The sequence below is a fragment of the Rutilus rutilus genome (assembly GCF_951802725.1).
Source record: "Rutilus rutilus genome assembly, chromosome: 24".
Lineage (NCBI taxonomy): Eukaryota > Metazoa > Chordata > Actinopteri > Cypriniformes > Leuciscidae > Rutilus > Rutilus rutilus.
Window position 1 is genome coordinate 19,795,021 of NC_140228.1, and position 24,913 is coordinate 19,819,933.

General features: G+C 38.4%; 2 protein-coding genes across 4 annotated transcripts in view; one reads left to right on the forward strand and one right to left on the reverse strand.

Annotated features, from left to right (window-relative positions):
* The window catches only part of acad11 (acyl-CoA dehydrogenase family, member 11), an 81,464-nt gene that overhangs the window by 28,984 nt on the left and 27,567 nt on the right, over nt 1-24,913 (reverse strand). The gene's annotated exons all lie outside the window — the stretch shown is intronic.
* On the forward strand, nt 9,649-15,926 carry ackr4b (atypical chemokine receptor 4b). 2 transcript variants are annotated; one of them, XM_084399042.1, is made up of 2 exons: nt 9,649-9,760; nt 13,297-15,926. In XM_084399042.1, exon 2 carries the CDS (start codon nt 13,303-13,305, stop codon nt 14,446-14,448), a length of 1,146 nt encoding a protein of 381 aa, XP_084255168.1. In that variant the 5' UTR covers nt 9,649-9,760; nt 13,297-13,302; the 3' UTR covers nt 14,449-15,926. The 2 variants fall into 2 exon arrangements, with proteins under 2 accessions (XP_084255168.1, XP_084255167.1); XM_084399041.1 differs by lacking the exon at nt 9,649-9,760 and adding an exon at nt 9,886-9,977.

Below are 24,913 nucleotides of genomic sequence, written 5' to 3' on the forward strand. Positions count from 1 at the left end.
TAAAGAATTAGGGGATACATTTTCAAGAAGGGAAATAAATATTAGTCCAATTGAGGATGTATGTAAAAGTTTTAATTTAATTAAGACAAATGAAACGCAAGTTAATAAAGTTATTAGCTCATTGAAAAATTCAAAATGTAAAGATGCTTATGATTTGGATACTATGTTTGTTAAAACTCACAAAGATAGTTTAATCCCGGTCATCACTCATTTAATTAATTTGTCATTTGAAGGTAGTGTTTTTCCTACTGCATGGAAAAAAGCAATTGTTACTCCTATTTTTAAATCTGGAGACCATTATCAAGTTAGTAACTACAGACCCATAAGCATACTGCCAGTACTCTCAAAGGTTGCAGAGAAGATCGTTTTTGAACAGCTGACATCCCATCTTAACACCATTGAGTCTGGCCTACATTGTATGCAGTTTGGTTTCAGAGTATGTCATTCTACCGAAACAGCTACTTTACACTTAATAGAGCAAATAAAATCTAAAGTTGACAAAGGAGGATTTGTTGGGGCTATATTTTTAGATCTACGTAAAGCCTTTGATACCGTTAATCATACAGTTCTCCTTTCTAAATTGTCTACATTTCAATTTTCACCTGAAGCTTTAGCATGGGTATCTTCATACTTATTAAATAGACAACAATGTGTAAAAATTAAAGGGGTTAAGTCCTGTGATTTGCATTATACAATGGGTGTACCCCAAGGATCAGTACTAGGTCCTTTACTGTTTAGTTTGTATATCAATGATCTTCCGCAACAGTGTGAAGGGATACAAGCACAAATGTATGCTGATGACACCGTTATTTTTACACATGCTAAGACAGCAGAACTAGCAGCTGAAAAGTTAAAGGCTGCTACAGAAAAGATTACACAGTGGCTGGAACAGTCATGTCTTAGCTTAAACATCAGTAAAACAAAAGGAATTTTTTTCTCTAAAACAAACGTTAAATCTCCTGATGTTGATATATGTATTAATGGTGAAAAGATAGAAATAGTAAATGAGCTCAATTATCTTGGTATAATATTGGACTCAAATCTCAGATTTAAAAAACATGTAAAGAAAATGGTGAGGAATATTAAATATAATATGGCAAACTTTAGACAAATTAGACCATGTCTTCCTTTTGATGTAGCTAAGGCTTTGATGCATGCTACAATCTTCTCTCATATGTCTTACTGTTTGACTTGTTGGGATCAAGCTGGTGAAACTGTTATTAAACCCTTAAAATCTTTATATAAACAGACATTAAAAATTTTAGATAAAAAACCTAACCATTTTCATTCTTGTAGGATCATAGGGAAATATAATTTTTTAGACTTTGACAATTTTAGACTTTATTCAAGTCTGTGTATGGTTCATAAAATCTTAAATGGTTTGGCTCCTTCTGTATTACGTGACTTTATTCATCTTCGCTGTGAAACCTCTGTAAGATCTACCAGACTATCACTTATGAGTAATTGTCTGGTTCCCTTTCGTCGTTCTGCATTTGGGTTATCATCTTACGCAGTGAAAGCCACTAATCAGTGGAATGCTCTACCAGAGGACATAAAAGGGTGTAGAGCTCATGGTCCTTTTAAATTGAAGTTAAAATCATTTTTAAAATTGAACCAATCATGTAACCATTGAGATTGTTGTAGTTAAATTAATTTGACTAATTCATTTATTTATGTTTTTTATGGCCCTGACAGTGCGTGTGTATGTATGTATTTATTTATTGTATGTGAATATAGGTATTGTCTGTGTAATGTTGTGTTAGCGTTGACCTGCCTGGGGGACTACGGATGAAAATTAGCCTTTGGCTAAATCCGGTACAATACATGAAATGGAAATTTTATGTTAAAAATTGTGCATGGTCCCTTTATAAATAAATAAAGAATAAAAAAAAAAAAAAAAAAAGAATGCCAGGACCCTGGATCTCACCGATGCCAACTGGCACACCATGGAAGAACTTATGCCAGTTTTACGTGCCCTGAAGTTGTCCACAACCGCACTGTGCAGTGAAAAAGAAGTGTCGGTGTCAGTCGTTTACTCGATTACAGCTGCTCTGCTTTCCAGGTTAGTTTGTGTGTGTGTGTGTGTGTTTTTTTTTTTTTTTTGTCGATTGTATGATTCTGTGTCTATATGGGCAGAATTATTCTATTAAAATATAATTGCCTTCCTTGTCAGGCACCTGCAGCGGGACGAGGGGGAGTCTCCAAAAGTCTCAGAATTTAAGAGAAGAGTGTCAGAGTCTCTCACCTCTCGAATGGAACCTGAAAATACTGGCACCGCACAGAAGGCAGCCATCGTCGCATCCTTTTTGGATCCGCGTCACAAACACCTAAAGTTCACGACCAACGAGGTTAAGGAAGCTGTGCACGAAAAGGTTAGAGATCTGTTGTCCGGGCTCCGTGTGGTCTCAGGTGACGAGTCCGGGCCCGCAAAAAGGGAAAAACCGGTGGATGCAATGGTTTCATTCTTCGGAGAGGACTATTTCATGGGGGACACGGTCACATCTGACCATTCTGAAATAGAACGTTACACAAACGAAGAAGGAATATCATCCAGTCAGGATCCTGCGCTCTGGTGGTCTCTCAATGAGTACAGATTCAAAAACCTGAGCCGTCTAGCGAAAGCCTACCTCTGCATCCCCGCCACATCCGTGCCAGCGGAAAGAGTGTTTTCAGCCGCGGGACTGGTCGTGAGTAGACTCCGCAGTCGCCTTCTACCCAAACATGTGGATATGCTTCTGTTCTTAAACAAAAATTAGGCCTAAATGTTAAGATACCTATTGGTATATTTTATTTTCACTGCTGATTTGTTATGTTGAGTTGATGGTATTATGCTGCCTCCTTTTCTGTTGTTTAAAAACAAAATGGGCACGCTGTTTTCAATTTTAATTGTTGCTTATTTTCACGTTTGATAAGCATGTTAATGTTATATAATGATAATATAGAGTGTTATTTTTTTCATTCGGAAAACTATCTTGTTTAGGCTACATGCACAGAGCTAATTAACTAATGGACAGGCCGTTTTATTTCTGTAAATTCCGAACGGCAAAAAGTAGCCTGTCTTATGTGTTTGTAAGGCTGTTGAATAAACATTTTAAATTAGCCTACTCTCTCTCTCGTTTTTATCATTACTGCTTCAATGGTCAAAATTTGACACTAGAGCCATGTTTTTGAGACTAGAATAAACTAGTACAACAATGTAGAATATTTTCCACCCTCCGCATTGCTGCTGCTCTTTAAAAAAAAAAGAAAAAAAAGGCCGACAATCCGACAAAAAGTCGACACATGGGCCTCGACAGTCGATTTCCCAAATCCCGTGTCGTTCCCATCCCTAGTAAGCACGGAGGGCGCGTACTGGACAGAGCAGTGCCAAGGCTGGGTCTGCCTCCTCCAAGGGCAGCGTTTGCAGGTTCACCACCTGGTCTCGAAAGGGTGTGGTGGGAACCTTGGGCACATATCCAGGCCGGGGTCTCAGGATCACGTGAGAGTAAGCCGGCCCGAATTCCAGGCATGCTTCGTCAAACGAAAATGCCTGCAGGTCCCCTACCCTCTTGATGGAGGCCAATGCAACCAGGAGCGCTGTCTTCATTGACAGGAACTTAAGCTCCACTGATTGCAGAGGCTCAAAGGGAGCACTCTGCAGGGCAGTTAAAACCACTGAGAGGTCCCAAGAGGGTACGAGAGGAGGACGAGGAGGATTCAGTCTCCTCGCTCCTCTCAGGAACCTGATTATCAGGTCGTGCTTTCCAACGGACTTACCTTCAACTGCGTCATGATGTGCGGCAATGGCGGCAACATACACTTTCAGGGTGGAGGGAGACAGCCTTCTCTCCAACCCTTCTTGCAGGAAGGAAAGCACAACACTGATCGGGCATTTCGTGGGTTCTTGATGTTTAGAAGAACACCAGTTGACGAAGAGGTTCCACTTCAACGCATAGGCATGTCTCATGGACGATGCTCTAGCGGAAGTGATGGTACTCAAACCTGCCTCGTCCCGTCCAGGAGCCACACGTGGAGGTTCCAAAGATCGGGGCGAGGGTGCCATAGGGTGCCCCGTCCCTGAGAAAGCAGGTCCTTCCTCAGGGGAATTGTCCAGGGAGGTGCTGTCGCGAGGAGTACTAGTTCTGGGAACCAGGTCCAGTTGTGCCAATATGGGGCAACCAAAATGACCTGCTCCTCGTCCTCCCTGATCTTGCGCAACGTCTGCGCAAGAAGGCTCACTGGGGGAAACGCATACTTGCGTAGGCCCCGCGGCCAGCTGTGCACCAGTGCATCTGTGTCAGGGAATAAAACAGGTCGTAATGGGACGAGTCGTGGGAGGCAAACAGATCTACCTGTGCGTCCCCGAACTGATCCCAAATCAGCTGAACCGTCTGGGGATGGAGTCTCCATTCTCCAGGGAAAGGCCGAAGCCGAGACAGCTCGTCGGCCGCAAGGTTCAGGTCTCCCGGAATATAAATGGCTCGAAGTGACCTCAGATGCTTCTGACTCCATATGAGGAGGTGGCGAGCGAGTTGTGACATACGGCGGGAGCGCAGACCACCTTGATGGTTGATGTAAGCTACTGTCGCGGTATTGTCTGATCGGACTAGTATGTGCTGACTCCTGAGCAACGCACGGAAGCGGTGCAGGGCGAGACGTACAGCCAGCAACTCGAGGCAATTGACATGCCAAAGGCGCTGGGGTCCTGTCCAGAAGCCCGCGGCAGCATGTCCATTGAACATGGCGCCCCAGCCCGTGGTGGAGGCATCTGTTGATACAACAACATGCCGGGAAACTCATTCTAAGGGCACTCCGGCCCGTAGAAAACTGAGGTTCGTCCACGGGGTGAAGGTCTGATGGCAGGCCGGAGTCACTGGGACTTGGAGCGTGCCGTGTTGCCATGTCCTCCACGGGACTCGATCGCGAAGCCAAAGCTGAAGCGGCCTCATATGAAGCAATCCGAGCAGCGTTACTGTGGCTGCGGATGCCATATGCCCCAGGAGCCTCTGAAATAGTTTCAGTGGAACCGCACTCTTGTCCTCAAACTGGCGAAGACACGTCAGCAGTGACTGCGCGCGCGCAGAAGATTAAAAATACTTCTGAGAAAGCAATTCATGTCCAGAGGAGATGGGGGAGAAATACTGGAAATACCGTGTTCAGCTCTTAAAGTGTCAGTTCTTCCAGAGGCTCGAAATAGTTTTAGTTCAGTTCAGTATGCGCGCGCAGTTCAGCTCTTTTAGAGAGAGGAAAAAGCTCAGCAGAGTACTGAAGCGCCCAGGGAGAAACACACACACTGTCGGCAGATCACTGCACAGATCAGCAGCAGGCAATGCGATCTCGCTGGAACGCGCCGTCACACCAACACACTAAAGAGCCGCTCGCCTCGTAGAGTGAAGATGATTCAGAATAGCTTGCAGGAGTGAAGAGAACTCTTGGCTCCGAAGCGAAAACATATCTGCATGTTGCCAGCGTACTTCCTTATATACCCAAGACGTGGGGCGGACTTACGCTATGCAAATTCCGCAGACCCATGGCATTTTCTTGCCATTGGCTCGTTTTGTATACTCGAAGGTGAGAGGCTTTCTAAGCGAAACCCCATTCGTCGTCATCCGACATAACTCGGAGTGACCATGAAAGGGAACTACACTTACTGTAAACTAGCCCAAATACTATTTTATTCATGAACCATTCATTCAATTGTGGATGTTTCTAGAGATCCCCAAAGGGTGGTTTTTGGAGACATTTCATGCTCAAACACTTAAAGGAACACTATGTAGCTTTTCAACCTTCATAATATATTTCCAAGACCCTTGTGATGGTACATCGACTTACAATAGGTTGAATGACATGTCTGCCATAGCCTGACGGGGTCTGTATCGCTTTTACTGGCACTACGTAACTTCGGGGTTCGGGTAGTAACCCGAGCACAAAAAGAACTACAAAATTCGACTGCTTTACGGCATACGTCACTTCCCCCACCACTTCCTCAAATTTGGACGTGAGAGGCCAACCAGCGTTTGTTTTTGCCGGCTTTCGTGTGTATGTTTTTGTCATGGGGGCTGTTTACACCTGGCCACTTCATGCGTTTTCTCAGATCGGATAGCTATCTGATCGTGAAAAGACCAGGTGTAAATGCCCTCCGAAACGCATTCAAGACGGATTTGAATCCGATCGCTCAAACCACTTCAGGAGGAGGTCTGTGCCGCATTCCAGACGAAACTGGACAAGTGTAAATGCATCTGGTTGTTGAAACCACATATGTAAATTGTACTCCTCCCAAAAATGCTAAAAAAAACAAATAAAAAAAAAACGCGTGAGAGCGTGTTATTATAGGCTATATGTTATAGCCAGATATGACGACGCTACTGGAACACGCATCACCGCAGATGAGCAACTGAGCATATTCATCAAGACAACATGCAAACTATCGCAAATCAAAGTGAACGTAAGTCGCAGACGCTTAACACACAATCATCATCATTAAAAGTAAAGAAATGAAATGATCTTACCAGGGCTGTTACTGCTCTCTCTTATTGCGGTCTTTGATTTAGAAATTTTAGCTGATGATCAATAATGCAGCTCATATCTGTTGCTTTCGGTGACGTGCACTCCATTAAATCTGCATATAGCGTGGGAATTGAAGATCGGATTTAAATCCGTTTCGCAAAAACACATTTATGTGACCAGGTGTAAATGGAATCGTTTTGATAAATCAGATAGCTATCCGATCTGAGAAAACGCATGAAGTGGCCAGTAAATAAATCTCTTATTTGTAAACTTGTTTGCATTCTATGTTGTATGTTGCTGCGCTTGCTTGTAGTAGCCTATGTCATTTTTTTTAACATGCGGTTCATTCATCCATTGCTGATAATTAGACCAGTCCAATAATTTCCACATATGTCTAGCTAGCTTTCGATTATCAGAGCTGTTAACAGACTTACAAACACTCGTTCTCTTACGTGTTTTTTGCGTTATGTTTTATCGCCTAGCTTGCCTCATGAACTAGTTTGCCAGCTGAACTCAGGTGTTGTGAGGTGTATTTATCACGTAGTCCTGAAGGATATCAGACGACGCTGTTGACGTTGATTCTTGCGATTATCATGAGAACAGTTTTCAATATCTCACATAATTATCAGGACATAAATAAGCCTAACGGAGAGGTTGTAAATAGTGTAAACGAGCACAATTTGCAAACTATTATGATAAATTGCAGTCATAAATTGAGTCTATCTGTGCCTGTTCCATGCCCGACGCAGGTACCGGTGTACAGGGTGGGGGGTGGGGGGGTGGAGGGGTATTTACGAATTATTCCACAGCGACTCTAGGGGTCGCTGTTTGACAAAAACACAATTTCTACACAGTGTGCCTTTAAGGCAAGACATTAAAGGCAAAAACATTGTTTTTTCCTGCCCTGTTCAATTGTGAGATTTCAGACTATTTGTCTTTTCATAATATGTTGTTTCAGACTAGTGGAAAGAAAACATCAAAATACTTAAGTGTTTATTTTATTTTATCTATTTTTATCTGTACATTTCAAATACAATACATGCCTTTGAAGACCGTTTTCTCAAAATGAGTTTTCTCTTATGTACTGAGCCAGAAATCTCCACTTCAGTAGCACATGCATACACCAAACTTAACAGTTTTATTTCTATTCTGAGGGATTTTACAGAGGGGTCATATATAATTTGCCTGCTTTTATTAATTTTATTCCTAAAAAATGGTGAAATGTTTTTGTTGTTTTTCTGGATGTTGATGGTATTTTCTGATTTATGGAGTGATAAAAAATAAAAAATAAATCCCCTCTGTAAATTTAATTTATGTATGTATGATATCTATTCGTTTGTTGTAGCCTATTCACGTTAACCTAGCTTAACATAAATTAAATTAAATTAAATTAAATTAAATTCAGTTACAATGGAAAAGAAATACCTGTTATGATATAACCATGGGAAATTAAAACACAAGAACCCACAAACTCCCACAAGGTAAATTTTGGACACACTGACTCCAAGTGTGCTTTTATGGGAGTGAGCATTGGACAAGACGCTGAATAGACAATTCCACACATAACAGAGGCACACCTTAGATTCTGATACACACACACACCCTTGAAACAAACACTCAAGGTTCACGGAAAGGCAAGTGTTTTTCCTAAAGAAGAGTTAGTCACAAGCCTGCATGCGTTTTTGTGTGTGGGTGTGTATGTATATGTGCTGGCAAGCAACGGCTCTTATTTTAGTAATTTGTTTGATGAAAACACAGGTTGTTTCTCAGGGTGTGATATGACAGACTTGTCCTTTCATGTCTGCAGGTTGTCCCCGTACAAGCAGCCAAACACGCGACCGTTAGCTCCATGGTGCATTCCATAAAGAACAGATTCTTCAAACAAACAAATCACGCAGGGCCTTCGGAATGCCATGCTCTCTTAAATAAAAGGATTAAGCACAGATGAGCTACTGCAAGGAATTACACCAGCCAGACGAGACCCTCTATCAAATAGTTTGTTTCACACTTCACAGCTAATATCCTTAATGAACATGGCCGTTCTTCAGAAATATAATCACAGCAGCTACTTTCCTATGCAAACAAAGTAAATGATTGCACTCGGAAAAGAGCAGTTACAAGACTGTAAAGTTAATTACGCACACTGATTTCCTGAACCAATGCCTATAACTGGCTCGGGGAAATATGCCAGTTTGGAAAAATACCCCTAATTTATGCTCCACTGTTCTTATTGCCCTATTTAGAGCACAATTATTTTGTTTTTTTGTTTTTTTTTAAAGTGTATGCACTGTACATGAATAACAAATGCTTCTGTATTGACCTGGTAACTTCAGAAGATATATTTTATTATGGGTGCACAAAAATGTGCAGCTTACCGATATAACCCAAGTCTGCATGGGTGTTGCACTCAGATATTGATCTTAGAGTCAGACTATATGCTCAATGCAGGGATAACATATTAATCATGAAATAAAAACTACATCTGCAAGAGCAATCTGAGTAGATGAGATAAGATAAGATAAGACTTTTGCTCAATTTATTTATTTAATATGAGCTAAAGCAACACAATTGCTGAAGATTTTGTTACAAATCAATTCCATTAAATTTACTCCACTTAAATATAACTATTAAAGTTTACTTAATCCATTTTGGGACTACATGAATCATTTTTGTTGCATTAACAGAAACTTTTTATTGCTTTAACATCTCTTGCTCTGCATCAGGGGATGCAGGGGAATAAATGTTGAAATAGTGTTTTTATAATGTGTTTATTTTATGTGTAAATTCAAGTCAAGTTGAGTAAAAGGAGACCACTGTCAGTGCTTAATGTTCAGTTATGTTGAAATTTAAAAGAGTTTCTGTTTTGATAATGCTTTTATAGTTATCATTGTGCTTAATTTTGTGTAACCACTTTTAGTTTACCTGTAAATAAATACAATATATTTCATAATTAACTTGTATTTGTTTGAGTGATATAACCCTTTCAAAAGGTACCACAGTTATATATTATAAAGTTATTATGCTATAAAAACAATATACTGGAATTTCAAGAATTCAGCGTGAAGATGATCAGGAAAACATAGCGAGGGAGTTTGTGTAACCTGCTGGAAAAGGGTGATCCTTATTTTCTCTCTCTCTCTCTCTCTCCTTCCTCTGACGCACACACAAACACACACCCGTGGCCGTCCTTTTTTATTATCAAGAGTGTTTCACTTCTCTGGACTAAAGGCAGTTCTTTCCTGGACGGAGTGTGACTCAGACGCTACAAATAGAGGTAAGACACATCGCTGTAATTCACATGCAACAGTCGAATTCCAATCAAAGCTTTGGGAAGCTCAAAGTCTAAGGGTTCTGAGATGATCACTTAGTGTCACAGCTAAACAGGGGACAATCGTGAAAGTAACTTTAGAGAATCGCCATTCAAAGTAAACACTGGTTTAAGAATACAGCAAACAAATGCCCGACAAAGTAACAACAGATGCTGAATTATGGTAATTACATTTACTATGCTTTCAAATGTTCGTATTGGTATGTCGTTGGTTTTATGCAAGTTTGATGTATTACTTTTGCATTTCGTTTCTTTGCTGTCATGTCAAAGCAAAGTCCTGCTCACCGATCCTCAAAAGGGTTTATGACAGGGAAGGTAAAGTTCAAAATAAACAATGACACAGAAGAATTTAGGTTTCAGAAATACATTATAAATTTGACTCAATGAAAGATGTGTTTGCAAAGAAAGCTCTTGTTTCTGTATGCCAGTGAGAAAGAAGAATGGAATGAGGGTTTACCTGTACAGTGTTAAACTGACATGATATAAGGGTGTAACTGAGCTGCATAATAGACAGAGGTAATTCAATAAGACTACAAATTCAGCCATGGATTAATGAAGAAAAGTGGATCACCTTTCAGACACTGGATCACAGACACACTTATTATGCACAAAGCCTAGTAAAAAAATCCTGCGTTAATGGTTAAACTGCAACTTTTGCAATTAAAAGATACAAGGTATATACAGACATTTCATATTTCTACAAAATGGGCTGAAAAAGTATCTGGGCACTTTTGCCACCCATCAAAAATGAAAGACAAATAGCATAAGAGAACTTTTATAGCAAAATATTCCACAAAAAGTTTTATTTTGTCATTTGAAAAATAAAGTATAATAGGCTTTAGGTATGACTTTATGAAATTGAACACGTTCATGTTCAAAAATGTTGTATGGCTTACTATGTTGTTATTCATCACAATTTCAAGCACAGGAGCCAAGCCATTTCCACAAGACGGAAAAAGTATCATTCCAAATCATCCCAGGCATGCGGATCATAATTAATCACTAGGATGTTTTTTGAAAAGCTTTTGATTGATGTACAACATTTGGAAAGCACAGTGTGGTATATCAACTTTGTCTTTCCCTGGTACTCTTCAAGTAACCAAAGCATTTTTTTGAAAAATGTATAAAAAAATAAAATAAATAAAAAAAAAGATCTTAAAGATCTTAATTTTACAGCAGGTTTGCTTATCACCCAGACACACAAAATCTGATCTGCTCGGCACCCCTATTTAAAGAGCATGTGTTTAGCAGATTGGAAGGTACACTCAGTGCTTTGTGCAACTCCAGATGAGCACATGGCAAAAGTCAAGGATTTGCAGTTTTGAAATGCAAACGACCAGCAGTATGTTTTTCTAGAACCTTCACCTGAAAGTGTTCAGGGTTAAATAAACTCTCCCTCACTCCACACAAACTATAGCAAATGTACTAAGCTTATAATACGTCCAAAGCTCAAGTGCTACAAAGCTGCCCATGGGCTATTTTTTACATGCGCTATACTGTATATGTTGAAATAACAGCACTGCAAGCTGCTCGGATACTGTTGGCCAGCTAAAAAAGTTGCACACACGTGCAGGGAGTTTTCTGTCAAAAGTAGATGTCTCTGTGTTGAGTTGCGTATGATCTCAATCAAGACCCTCTGGAAAACTGAATGGGAATGACGACATGGAAGAAATTAGGTTTTTGTTGCAGAAAAAAAATTATGCTTGCACACTTCGCTCATTTAAAATGTGCATATTTGAAGGTACACGTGGATCAAGCAAACAAAATAACACAAGTTAGAACGAAGCACAGATGACACACTAAATTGACAATTAAATGAAGGAAGAAATAAAAAAAGATAAAGCGTGCACAGACATCTAAAATGTAATCAGATTTGTTAGGCTGTGCAGAGTCTAACGACATTATGCAGACTTTATTACAGATGTGAGTTTTAAGGCGCTGAATCTTAAGATAACGTATAAACCCCATAATTCAGAATATTGTCACGAAAATTCACTACATGAATGCTCATTGCCTTGAAGACCAGTTTGTAATGCAGAAAAACACGTGACAACTTTTTTCATTAAGTAAAAAGAATCTTCACTGAAAGCAGATAAAATATATATTATATTAGATAATCTATTCAATAAAAATTATGAATATTTAAATATATTTTCTAAGGTTACAAAACACAATTAGTAGGAAAAACCTGTTTGAACTCTAAAAGCAATATCCAAAACATTCAAAGTAGGGAAGCAGGAAAGCTATTATTTCATGTTTGGAGGTCTTAATTGTGATTTAAAGGATGTTTAAAGCAATTCTGTCTGGAAACAAACAGACGTGAGCAATTTCATACTTTTATTTCTACTATTTATTTATTTTTCACTTAGAAGAAAAATAAGCTTTTTAGCACTAACACAGCAAAATAAAGAGCAAAAGATGCACATTAGGGGCCCTACTTTAACGATCTAAGCGCATGGTCTAAAGCGCAGAGCACAAGTTCACTTAGGGTTTACGAATCCACTTTTGCTAGTTTAACGACTGGAAAATGGTCGGCGCGCCAGGCGCATTGTCTAAAAGGGTTGTCCCTATTCTCTTAATAAGTAATGGGTGTGTTTTGGGATTTACGTGCGTTAAACCAGTCAGAGTCTCATCTCCCATTCCCTGTAAATGATAGTTGCGCTCACGCCATGGCAGATTCGCTATTTACATGACGGAACTTGATAGTGGAAAGACCGAGGCCGTCTCCAGAGCGCAAACGGAACTGCTCGTGCGCGAGGTAAAAGTGCGCAAGCAGATCATCTACAGGACAAGCCGGATTCCACCATATCTTTACGTACATAATAATAATATTTTACATTGTAATCCTTTCATTTTAAATATTTGGCATGTTTGTGTGCTGCTGTGCGTCCCTGTGTGTTTAATAAGCAAGAGTGTAGTAGCGCGTTGTGGACCCGCCTATAGGCGCACGTTCCTAACGCGCTCATTAAATAATGACTTTGACCATTGACTTTACACCAGGTTTCAGTTGGTCAATGGCACAGCCTATTTCTGTTGCCTCAAAATAGCAACGCACCAACAATGCGCCAGAACACACCTCGTTTTCAGACCAGCACGCCCATGGGCGCACAAATGGGCGCAGATGCAGTTTCTATTTAAACAACGTGACGCAGGACGTGAAAATGATAACTGCGTCGGACTGAACTACATCTGTACATCTATATATTTAATATTGTAAGAAAATTTCAGACTCAGTCAGACAGTAAAGTATTTGTCATATCATATTGTATCGTGAAGGTACACTGTAAAAAATATTTTAAGTTGTAAATAAAGATTATTTCAGACATTCTACTTAAAAATTTGTAAGTGAAAATTGTTTCAAAGTTTGTTCCCAGTGTACAATTTTTTCACATTTTCTCTGAGTGCATAAAGAACGAAATGAAATCTAGCACCATCAGCAATGTTTACATTCGTCCTCTCTCTCTCTCTCTCTCTCTCTCTAGATCAAGATGGAAGACTTTTTTGATAACGAACATGACTACCATTACCATGACCATAACAACAGTTCTAACCACAGTGACTATGACACGGATTATGAAATACACACAGTTTGCGACAAAAAAGAGGTCCGGTCTTTTGCTGGGGTTTTTTTGCCAGTTGTCTACACACTAGCATTGATTCTGGGCCTGGCCGGAAATTCCCTGGTCGTTTTCGTTTACCTTTCCCACAAGCGCTTACGGACCCTGACAGATGTCTTTATCCTCAACCTGGCCTTCGCAGACCTCCTCCTGCTCCTCACGCTGCCCTTCTGGGCAGCAGATGCAGTGAACGGCTGGGAGATTGGTATAGCCGCCTGTAAGATCACCTCCGCCCTCTATTCCACCAACTTCAGCTGTAGCATGCTGCTGCTAGCCTGCATTAGCATAGACCGCTATCGTGCCCTAGCCAGAGGCTCCACCGCAACCCATGCCCCAACCAGGAACAACGGCCGTAGGCAGAGGATGATCATGTGCCTACTGGTTTGGGGGCTCGCCATTGTCATGGGATTGCCAGATATGGTGTTCTACACAGTGACGAACTCCAGCGGTCGTAATGTATGCCGGGCGGTTTACCCGCAAAGCATGGCACGGGCGGCTAAGGCAACTATGGAAATTCTGGAAGTGTCTCTGAGTTTTCTTCTGCCTTTCCTGGTGATGATGTTCTGCTATTGCAGGGTGGGAGTAGCATTGAGTAAGGCCGCTACAGCAGGGGTACGCGGCGGGAGAAGATGGCGAGCGTTTCGGGTGTTAATAGCGGTAGTAGGGGTGTTTCTATTGACTCAGCTCCCGTATAATCTGGTAAAACTGGTCAGAGCCCTGGATGTGATCTACATTTTAGTGACGGAATGTGAGCTGAGCAAAAACCTGGACCGGGCCAGTCAAATTACTGAGAGTCTGGCCCTCACGCATTGCTGCCTGAATCCCGTGCTCTACGTCTTTATCGGATCGTCCTTTAAAATGCATGTTCTGAAGCTCGTCAAACGCTGTAGCCAGACAGGCAGAGGGTATCGGCATGGCAACGAGCAGCCCATTGTCGAGATCTCCCTTAAGTCAGGCACACAAGTCCACACTCACTCTTTGTCGGAAAATGAAGACACGAGTACGTTCACCATATGACATGGCAATAACTATGAGGACTGACAACTATATACCAGGACTTTATATCTAAATGTAAAGGTGTTTAAGTAACTTTGACAATAACAGTCATGTACAATGTTCATTAAGTCCAAAGTATAGTTCAGTTTTGTCCTAGTACAGTTTTATACTCCATTTAACAGCAAACACAGGGCCTCGACACATGCACACTAACGAAGTTATGACAGATAAAAATGTTGTTGTATTAGTTTAAACCAGAATTGCAGGTATCTCTTAACCCCCTCATACAAGCGCTCATCTTGTTATTGTTTCTGCCATGTCCGTTACTTTCTTGATGGTAAAACAAAAGTCCGGACTGTGTTGTCACATTGTAGACAAAATAATCAGTGCAAAGGAATTCAAGGCACATGTGCAAGTTTGAGCATACAGAGTATGTGCATTTAGAAAAATCCAGCTGGGTGTGTACAGTATGCACATACTATGCTGATGATGAAATGTATGACGTGCACTGTACGCATACCCTAACATACAAGTAAAAATCTAAGTCAGGTCACCTTTAAGTATACAGCGTTTTATACAATACAGATTGTTTCAAAGAAGTTTTTGCAGTGATAACTGGAAAATTATTCAATGATGCAAAGAGTTAATTTTGGCTGTACATGTAGCTGCTCTAAAAGAAAATAGTGTCATTGTTCAGCTGAAGTCAGTTAAGTCTTGATTCAGTTCCATTGTAAAGATCATCAATTAATTAATTAGTTCATTTAATCTATAAAGCAATCCTGCAGAAAAACAGAAATAACGTCATCCAGCTCAGTTCAGTTCTCATCCAATAGTGTCAGTTGCAGTCAAATCAATAACATTGTTGAATATTAAGTGGCAAGGAACCCAAACTCCATCAGGTGACAGAACGGAGAAAAAAAACCTTAAGAGAAACCAGAGTCAGTTCTCCTCTGGCCAACGAACAAACACATTGTGATTATGATTCAAGCTACATCACAAATCAGAAATCAGATTGTGGATCAGCAGCATTCAAATATTTATTTCAGTTTCTTTTGCTTGAAGATCAAATTCATCACGGCAGTATGGAGACGAGGCTAGTCATATGTCTGTGCAGTGGACTTGTCTGGTTCTTTCAGATCAAATCATGTTGTACATAAGTAACCTTGCATGGAATCTGTGCCTAAAAAATTCCACAGAACCTGTCGTTAACAAGCCTTGTGTGTTTATTAAATATTTTGGTTACTAATGGTCTCTGCTAGCAAAAATAGTGTTCTTTATTCAGTTTGAGTTAATTATATTCCACAGAATTCCCACATCAGTGCAGAAAATGGGAAAAACAGTGCACAAATTCCATGTTGGGAACATTTATCAGTTATTATATTGACTACTTGTAGAAAGTGTATAGTGAACTCAGGGATCTTGTGTAGAAAAGATACCCTGTTTCCAAGACGTTACATATTTGTATATTTTTAAATTAAAGCATACTTTATACACTTGGAGTTTTGCCGTTATATGCTGATTTTGAATTACGTATGTGATTTCATAAGTTTGTACAAAAACAAGTACAAGTCACATGTACAGAAGATTATGCTTTATGAACAAGATAGAAGCCACAGCATCTGATTCTGGTTGTAAGTGTGTGGCTTTGATTGCGAGTATGCGAATTAATGGGGAGGTTATTATGACAGCGCAGATGATATGTGGAAAGCAGATTGGAAAAAGAGGTCCAGAACAATAAAAGTGGTCAACCATAATTTTATTTAAATGGGGGAAGAAATAACTATTTAAAAAAGTAAAGGCCCAGAGAGAGGCATGGAGAGAGAAACTACACAGAGTTTTCTGGGCTTAATGAGCAAGATTTTAGACATAAACAGCCATATGTTTTACTTTTATGAATTATTAATGTCTGGTGCTCTGAAGAGTCCAGCCTTTAAGTTCATCCTCTTAAGATAATTGAAAGTTGGCTTTATTTAACAAAACTGTTGATTTAAATGAGGGCACTTAGATAATACAGTTAAAGCTACACTTTATTGAAAATAGGAATACTTCCGCTGCAACAGAATATTTTTTGGTCATTTTATCCATCGGGAATTGACTAGATCATGACAAGCGCAGTTTCATGCCAAAAGTAGGGCAACTGATTGAAAGGGCTGAGAAGGAAGGAAAAATGACATAAGCCTAAAAAGTAAAGGAATTTAGGAGAAAGTTAATCTAACATGCACAAAAAACATGAACATGAATTAAGAAAGTAAAGTAACATATTAGGAAAGTCAATTTTGATTTCATGTCGACTTTAAAATGGAAATATACTCAGACACTGGTCATGCTGAGCAGCAGAAGAATGATTTAACAGCTAAGGCGCAGATGGTGAGAAACTGGAAAAGTCAGTTCATTGGAAAAAGACAAGAGACAAAAAACAAAGAATATCATGTAGGCCAGATAGATGGAAAATTGTCAAAAATCTAAAGACAAATCAAGTGATTCAGACCCAAATCAGGTTGATTTAAATGAGGGCACTTAGATAATACAGTTAAAGCTACACTTTATTGAAAATACGAAAACTTCTGCCGCCCAAACAGAATTTTTTATTTTTTACAGCACATCATTTTATCCATCGGGAATTGACTAGATCATGACAAGTGTAGTTTCATGCAAAAAGTAGGGCAAGTGGTTGAAAGGGCTGAAAAGGAAGGAATAATGACATAAGCCAAAAAAGTAAAGGAATTTAGGAGACAGTTAATCTAACATGCACAAAAAACATGACCATGAATTAAGAAAGTAAAGTAACATATTAGGAAAGTCAATTTTGATTTCATGTCGACTTTAAAATGGAAATATACTCAGACACTGGTCATGCTGAGCAGCAGAAGAATGATTTAACAGGTTATCTCTAAGGCGCAGATGGTGAGAAACTGGAAAAGTCAGTTCATTGGAAAAAGACAAGAGATAAAAAAAAACAAAGAATATCATGTAGGCCAGATTATTGTCTTGAAAATTGTCAAAAATCTAAAGACAAATCAAGTGATTCAGACCCAAATCAGGTGCCAATAACAATAATTAAGGATTTGTCATGCAGACCACATAAACAAACACATATTCAGCCTCACAGCTCTAGATATTGTAGTATTCATCATGATAAATATTTACATGTGTGGGTGTCTATGTTTGCAGGGGAGTGTGTCTCGTTCCACCAAAGCAAATGTCAATTGTGTTTGTGCGTGCTTTACAGTGTCAGTACATTCACATTCATGCTCAGAAGCTGTTACTCACTATAATGACAGTGTTTACTACAAATGACTCGATTTCTCCGTTTGTGAGAGGGTGTTCAGATGCAAGCATGGCCTGAATGTGACACCCTGTATGGGATGTAATGACACATAAAGTGGTTGCACAAAGTCATTGTTTTGTTCAGAAACCCTTTCCAACTTTTAATTTGAAAATCTTAAGAAAATCCAGCATTTCAACTTGAAACATTAAAGGGGTAGAACTATTATAAAAAAAATATATATTATTATATACTGTTCTCTGAGGTCCACTTGTAATGTTAGCAATATTTTTACATAAAAAAAAAAAAAAAAAAAAACATAAGAGCTGCACAACTCTGGATGAAAAGATAAAAAAAAAATTGGTTTTAGATTAAGATTATGATTCTCTCATGGTTTTGAAGACAACTAAACAAAATAACATGTAATTTACTGAGGTTCTGGCAAAGTGTCAATTGCTACAGTCTATTTAAAAAATATATTTTGTGACTATGACACGGATTATGAAATACACACAGTTTGCGACAAAAAAGAGGTACGTCCTTTGCTGGGGTTTTTTTGCCAGTTGTCTACACACTAGAGGAGTGTGGAGTAGGAGGAGGTCTGCGAAGGCCAGGTTGAGGATAAAGACATCTGTCAGGGACCGTAAGCGCTTGTGGGAAAGACCAGGAAAATGACCAGGGAATTTCCGGCCAGGCCAAGAATCAATGCTAGTGTGTAGACAAATATATATTAAAAATATATAAATAATTATTCTGAAGATTTTTTTTTAAATCAGTTTGAACTTGTTTCATTATTGGGTAAATCAGCAATTTTTCTTGAATTATTCAATGACAAAAACATGTTTTAACAGTCACCAGTCGCCACCTACTGGTGTAATGATGTAATGATACAATCATTATTTAAATCTGCTTGCCTTAGCTCTATTCAAAATTGTAAGATTGTATTAATGTTTTTAATTCCAAGGGTACTGGTGGATTTCCGCGGGAAATTTGAGCATGTCTTTGCGTCATTATGTCACGTGTACACATAAAGAAGGTGTCTCGGCTAGAAGGCTATATTGTGTGTGAGGATGGTGGAGGTGCAGATTTATAGTGCTTTTCTCACAGCACTTGATATAATTAAACTTATCAATTTGATGGCGGATCAAGAAAGGTTCAAACGACAATCACCAGTGACAACTGGAGATTCACCCGTTGTAAAATGCAAGTGAGTGGCTCCAGAAAAAAAAAAAGAGACTGCAACCGGGCCCATTTTGAAAACAAGGATAATATCGGAAGGGTGTGAATATGCTGATGTTGTTAACAATTTGTTAAAGTATAATTTGCACGGTTTGACATGATATGATAAGCGATCGTTAGATTTGATCAGTGCGATTTACTGCAATGCTTTTTTTCCCTTAGTTGGTCAGAACAAGAGTGGATGTTACTTGTTCAGATTATATTTTCTGGTGAAAATTCTTATGTTGGTCATACTTCCAAAAAGTACAATCTGTGATTCCGAATGACAGTATCCACACCGGCGTGGTAACTGACAGCCGCACATTCTCCTCAAAACATTGGATTCAGAGACATTGAGCTGAGGCACAACGCACATAAAGTTGATAAATCCGCAAATACCTACAATTGCAGATTTCGAACAGAGATGGAAAAACAAAGAGGAAAAACTACGGACTGCAGCTTTAAAGTGTTAACCAACTGTAAAATTTTTATCACTAGCATAGACATCAGTTAATATCAGACCTAGAAACGTTTATCCCAGTATTTCTTTGATCATTTGAATTATTGTAACAGAAATTATGATACTGTGTGGTTGAAAAGACTGTTTGTGAAGCTATTTTATACCTAGAAAACTGCTCTCTCTGGCTCAGCGATGCAGATACAAATGCAGATTTAAATGTCCTGCTGTGATCATTCTTGTCAAAAGTTTAATAGACATAGCCAAATCATTGTCATTTAGGAATAAGATTGTGTGAATGTTTGAATTGAGATTGTGATCTTTTAACGATTAATTGTGTAGCTCTAAAACATCATAATTTAGAAGTAATAGGCTATTTTCTATCCTGTTTTGACCCTCTCTTTTAGGCGTGCCAGATTCAAGACTTGGAAGCAGGGGCGTTGGACAGGGAACTAACAGGGGCCCTCAGGGAGGGGGGCCCACAAAGATATATTGATAATCCATAAAATTATTATGACAAAATTACATAGTTATAATAACATGCTATCAGTAAGAATAACACATTTCAGGAGTTCTGATATTGATGCACTTTGTGTGTGAATATATACACAAATACTGACTTCCGCACAGCGGAACAGTCACAACACAAAGGCCACTATTGTTCTCGTAGACCACCACGAGCAGGGGAGAAGTGAGAGATAGAGACAAGAGAACAGACAGTGTTGCTGTCGCCATCATGAGTGGACGAGAGCAAAGCGGTTATAGTAGCAGGGCCATTGCTTTCGTCATAGCAACGCTGAGCTACCGGACCTAGTTGAACACCATGGGTTGATGAATGCAAAGTGGCGGCACATTCACAGAGTGGGGGGCCTGCGGGACCTATGCCAGCATATGAACCCCTTGCTACCTATAGACTAAACACGTAATACGCATGTGCACGCCGTTGGCATTTTCATATATTCGCGTTTTTGTAGTTTGCACGGAGATGAAAAAAAGATGGAAAGCGTTTTTTTGGGGTTTTTTTACGCCTGCACCTTGGAACCTAGAACGGTGTCGTGTAAGCGGCTAAGTTAATAACTAATGTTCTTTGCAACAGAAGTCAAGTCAAGTCAAGTCAAGTATATTTGTATAGCGATTTTCACAATACAGATTGTATCAAAGCAGCTTCACAGTATTAAATTAAAATAATACACCAAGGTTTGTTTCTAGTGGAATTTATTGATTGATAAAATCAAATTAAATATCCCCAAAATATCCCCAACAGAAGTCAATCAATCAAAACTAACTTTAGCTGTCCAATAACTTTATTCTAGAGTTGCTGTAAAGCCAAAACAATCTGTTGCTTTAATTTCCTATTATCACTGTAAAGCTGCTTTGAAACAATATTGTTAAAAGCGCTATAAATTAATTAAGGTGACTTGACTTGACTGTAATCTTCACAGTCAGCTTATAGCTCCACTACAATGAGAGAAGCATCAGAAGCCAGATGTGTCTCTTGAAGAGTTGAGAGTTGAGGCGGGGAGTCCTCACGCTCATGGTTGGAGTGGCGGAGTGTGAGGCACGCGAGCACTGAGCCGACGTGAACTCGCCAAACACATCATGCTCCAAGTCAGGATGTCGCTGTTGCTTCCTCAACATTTACAACTTTTTTTTTATTTGCAACGTTGAGCATTGTAGCCAATCACAGAAAACTCTGTTGAGTGCATGAATGTAGTGGCCAATCAGAGGTGTTTACGTTAGTCAGAATCAACCTCCGCTCAAAACGTTGGAGCTTTCTTTCAGGCCGAGCTCACTGAGTTCTAATAAAGAATTCTTACATTATAACCAACATAGTGTAGACACGATGTAAATAAGAGATTCATTGTGCTTCTTTGATTTAAAGTTTCACAAGAGTGCAGAACCGAAAGCTTTTGACAGCTTCAGTGATTAAAGGGAGCACACTTTACGAGAATGAATCCACTAAATTATCGTTCCATTAGTCTCTCCTGAAACTGAAATGATTGACAGTAATAATTACAGCAATGGATGAAAAAAAAAAAAAAAAGATATGTAATGTGTTGTTGTTCTTCATTTTATTACTGACTTTTCACTTGATATTTTTAAAGAAAAGATTGCTTAATTTAAAAAAATATTTGAAGGCCATTTTAAAAATCCGTTATATGGGAACCCTTATATATAAATATATATATATATATATATATATATATATATATATATATATATGGCTGTAGCTGAATAAAAAGCAGACAAGTTTTGACTGATGAATCCTGAAGACAATAAACACACAATTGATACAATTTATGGTTTATGTCTTTTCCAAGCCATCTCTGCGTATTTTCATAACAATAAAGTATATGAACAACGCAGTGCTAATTAACATAGCCTTTATTACACTATAGAAACTATGAAATACATTTTCTGCCTTATTCTTTGATAAAAAAATTACATTACTTAATGCACAAATGTTTGTTGTACATAAATCATAAAATTGTCATTAGGAAAATATAGGGGGAGAAATTTGAATACAAATTATTGGTTATTGTTCAGCAGTGTATTTGATTTCTTAGACAATTACACTTGACATGTCTGTTCCCCTCACTTCTGAAATGATGGCTACAACCCTTGGTTGTGTGCCCGGGCCCATTATTTGGTAAATGCCCACTGCAATGATTGGGTAACAGTTTTGCAAATTAGAATAATTTTCAATGTCTCTGCCGTTACACGTCTACACTGTTTTGAAAACTTTCCGATGCTGAAAAATGGTAACCGGTGAAATTCAGCATACATGTTTGAACCAGAGTTTGATACCAAATCAAAAGAACCCATCGAATACACCTAAAATACCATCCTCCAGACTGTGGTAATTATTCATCTTTATTTAAATTTATTCCTTATGTATTTGTGAATTAGTTATTACATTATATTAGTGCTTAAAAGAAGACGTACCGTCGAAAGGTGTTTCTCTCATTACATATAGTAGTTGAAACTTGGGTGTGCGATATTGACAAATAAATAAATAATCTAACGATAACGATAATTAGACGATGTTTTGCTGAGTGTGTTTATTGTATTGGTACCTTTGGCAGGTTTAGGACTGTCATGGACGGCTGACTCCTAAAGTTTTTGATATTCTTGTGACAACAAAAAAACCATATTTTGCAATAAGTTTAAATTGACCTTTATAAAGCCATTTTTAAACCTGAATAAATGTATACATCATCTTTTGTGTCAAATTCTTACATTTAATCAATAAATTCAATTACAATAATAAGACACAATAGGGCTGTTACCAATCAAATGAAATCAGTATCAGCAAAATTCATCTTTCCAATGCAGAGGAACCAGAGAAGCTGCATCTGAAGTGGCATTTAGATGCATTTACACCAAGCGGCAACCTCCCTGTCTCTCTCTTGAAACCAACACGGAAGTGAATTCAACGGCAATTCATCGACTGGCCGCCTGAGGCTGGGTGCAGAAGTGAGTCAAATCTGTATCTCCCCCATGTTAAAATACCCAACTTTACAGCAGAAAAAAAGCACGTTTACAGCCTGGTGCAAAAAGTGGCTTTGGTCTATATAGCTTATTTTTCCCTTCATGACAACTGTGAGGGGGTGAATTTTTCTCATCCGTTTACTCATCCGTTTACATTATATTAAGCCTTAAAGTTCTGCATAATTAAGGGCATGTCCACTTTTGAGTGACAGGTGGATTCCCGCTGCTGTGGTCATTAGTCATCATTAGCCGTTTGTCTGCTGTCTGTTAGCCGTCACATTACCTCAGCTCATTGTCTGACTGTAAAAATAAATAAATTTGGGAGTGACACGCTGCCAAGATGGTGACGGTCGGCCACGCCCACTTTAGGCTTCAAAAATGGTCTTCAGAAACCTACGGGTGACGTCACGGACACTACGTCCATATTTTTTTACAGTCTATGATTTACACAGACTGTTTAATGCAGCTCAGAGGTGACAAACGCATTTAAACTACAGTTGCAAATCAAATGCATAAATAATGTTTTGTTGTTCATCAAAAACATTGATGATATATAAAATATTTTTTCTTATTTGTGTAAAGTGAAGTTTAAGTACTTGAAGTTACCACAGTTATAGTTGACGAAGTGTATTGTGTAAACTAATTATGAATTAACGTACTATCGTTCGTCGAACTGTTGTTCATTTGCAGTAAAGTGAAAGTACATGTCAAACGATCTGTAACAGACAATGGCACATGGTAAAAACATTGGACCTCATTTATCAATCTAACGTAGAAAAAAAGCCAGCCCAGACAGGGTTCACGTGATTCATGAAACATTTCTATGCCGCCAATCCCATCGTACGAAAGATCGTACATTGAAAAAATTAATCATTTAAATATCACGGCCCTAAAAGTTAACAGTTTAGAAGCCTTGCCCCTAGGATTTACGACATGGAGAAACGTAACCCGACCAAGAAGAGGAAGTAATCTCATGGGAGAGAAATGAATCTTACTCCAAAGACACAAGTTAACCTCATAATTGCAAACAATTACATTAATTTATATGCATATTAAATACCAGTAAATAAAACAAAATATTTACAAACATTATAAACATTATTAACTTATTAAAAATTAAGCGTACAAACGAACAGTATTTTTAACGAAGTCCCAGATTGTATCTGTAAAACAAAGTTCATACACGCTTTCCTAATGTTAGGACCAGATGGAAGGCAACGCAAAGACTGTTTCTCACAACTTAGCATTGCATAACGTCTTGTAATCCTCTGAGGCATCGCTATCTTTTTATTGCTTGAGTAATTCTGCATTTGCGTCTCTCTCGTATTCCCTCACCTGCAACTAAATGCGCAAAAAGGTGGGCAGGACTAAGGAAATGATGCAGAAGTAGGCGTTGTTCTTCTGCAGAGGCAGTCTTTCGTTGCACTATGACAAAATCTGAAACAAGTTTTTTTGGTAGCTTGCTTTCAATAAAAGCTGTTTTTGAACTAACAAAGAAGTTTTGATTTCTGAAATTTACAGAATGTTTTACAGTACATCATTTATATGCATTTATACGTATTTCTCAGTTCATGACACCCTTAAGTTGGAAATTGGAACACTTAATTTTGTAAAATATAATAATAATAATAATAATAATAATAATAATAATACATTCATTATATAATATATAATTTAAAATTATATAACTTATGAGATATATAAATTATTAGATATAGTTAATAATAACAATAGTTGCTATTCATTTCTAATTTATTTATTCTTTTTATAAAATAATCAATATTTTATTAAAATTGAAAACATTTGAGAAATAATATTTTTATTTTTATATATATAAAATATACAGTATGAATGTAATATAAAATATATGTATTGTTAATATAATTTATTCGTTGTATATAAACAGATACATTTACTTTTGTTAATATTTGTTAATAATTTGATTAACATACAGTAATCTGACATACAGTAAATACACTTGTCTTCTGTTCCGCACTATGATGTCCTTCAACACCCCCTATTCCTTTTCTCCAGTTTTTTCCCTTTCCACTAAT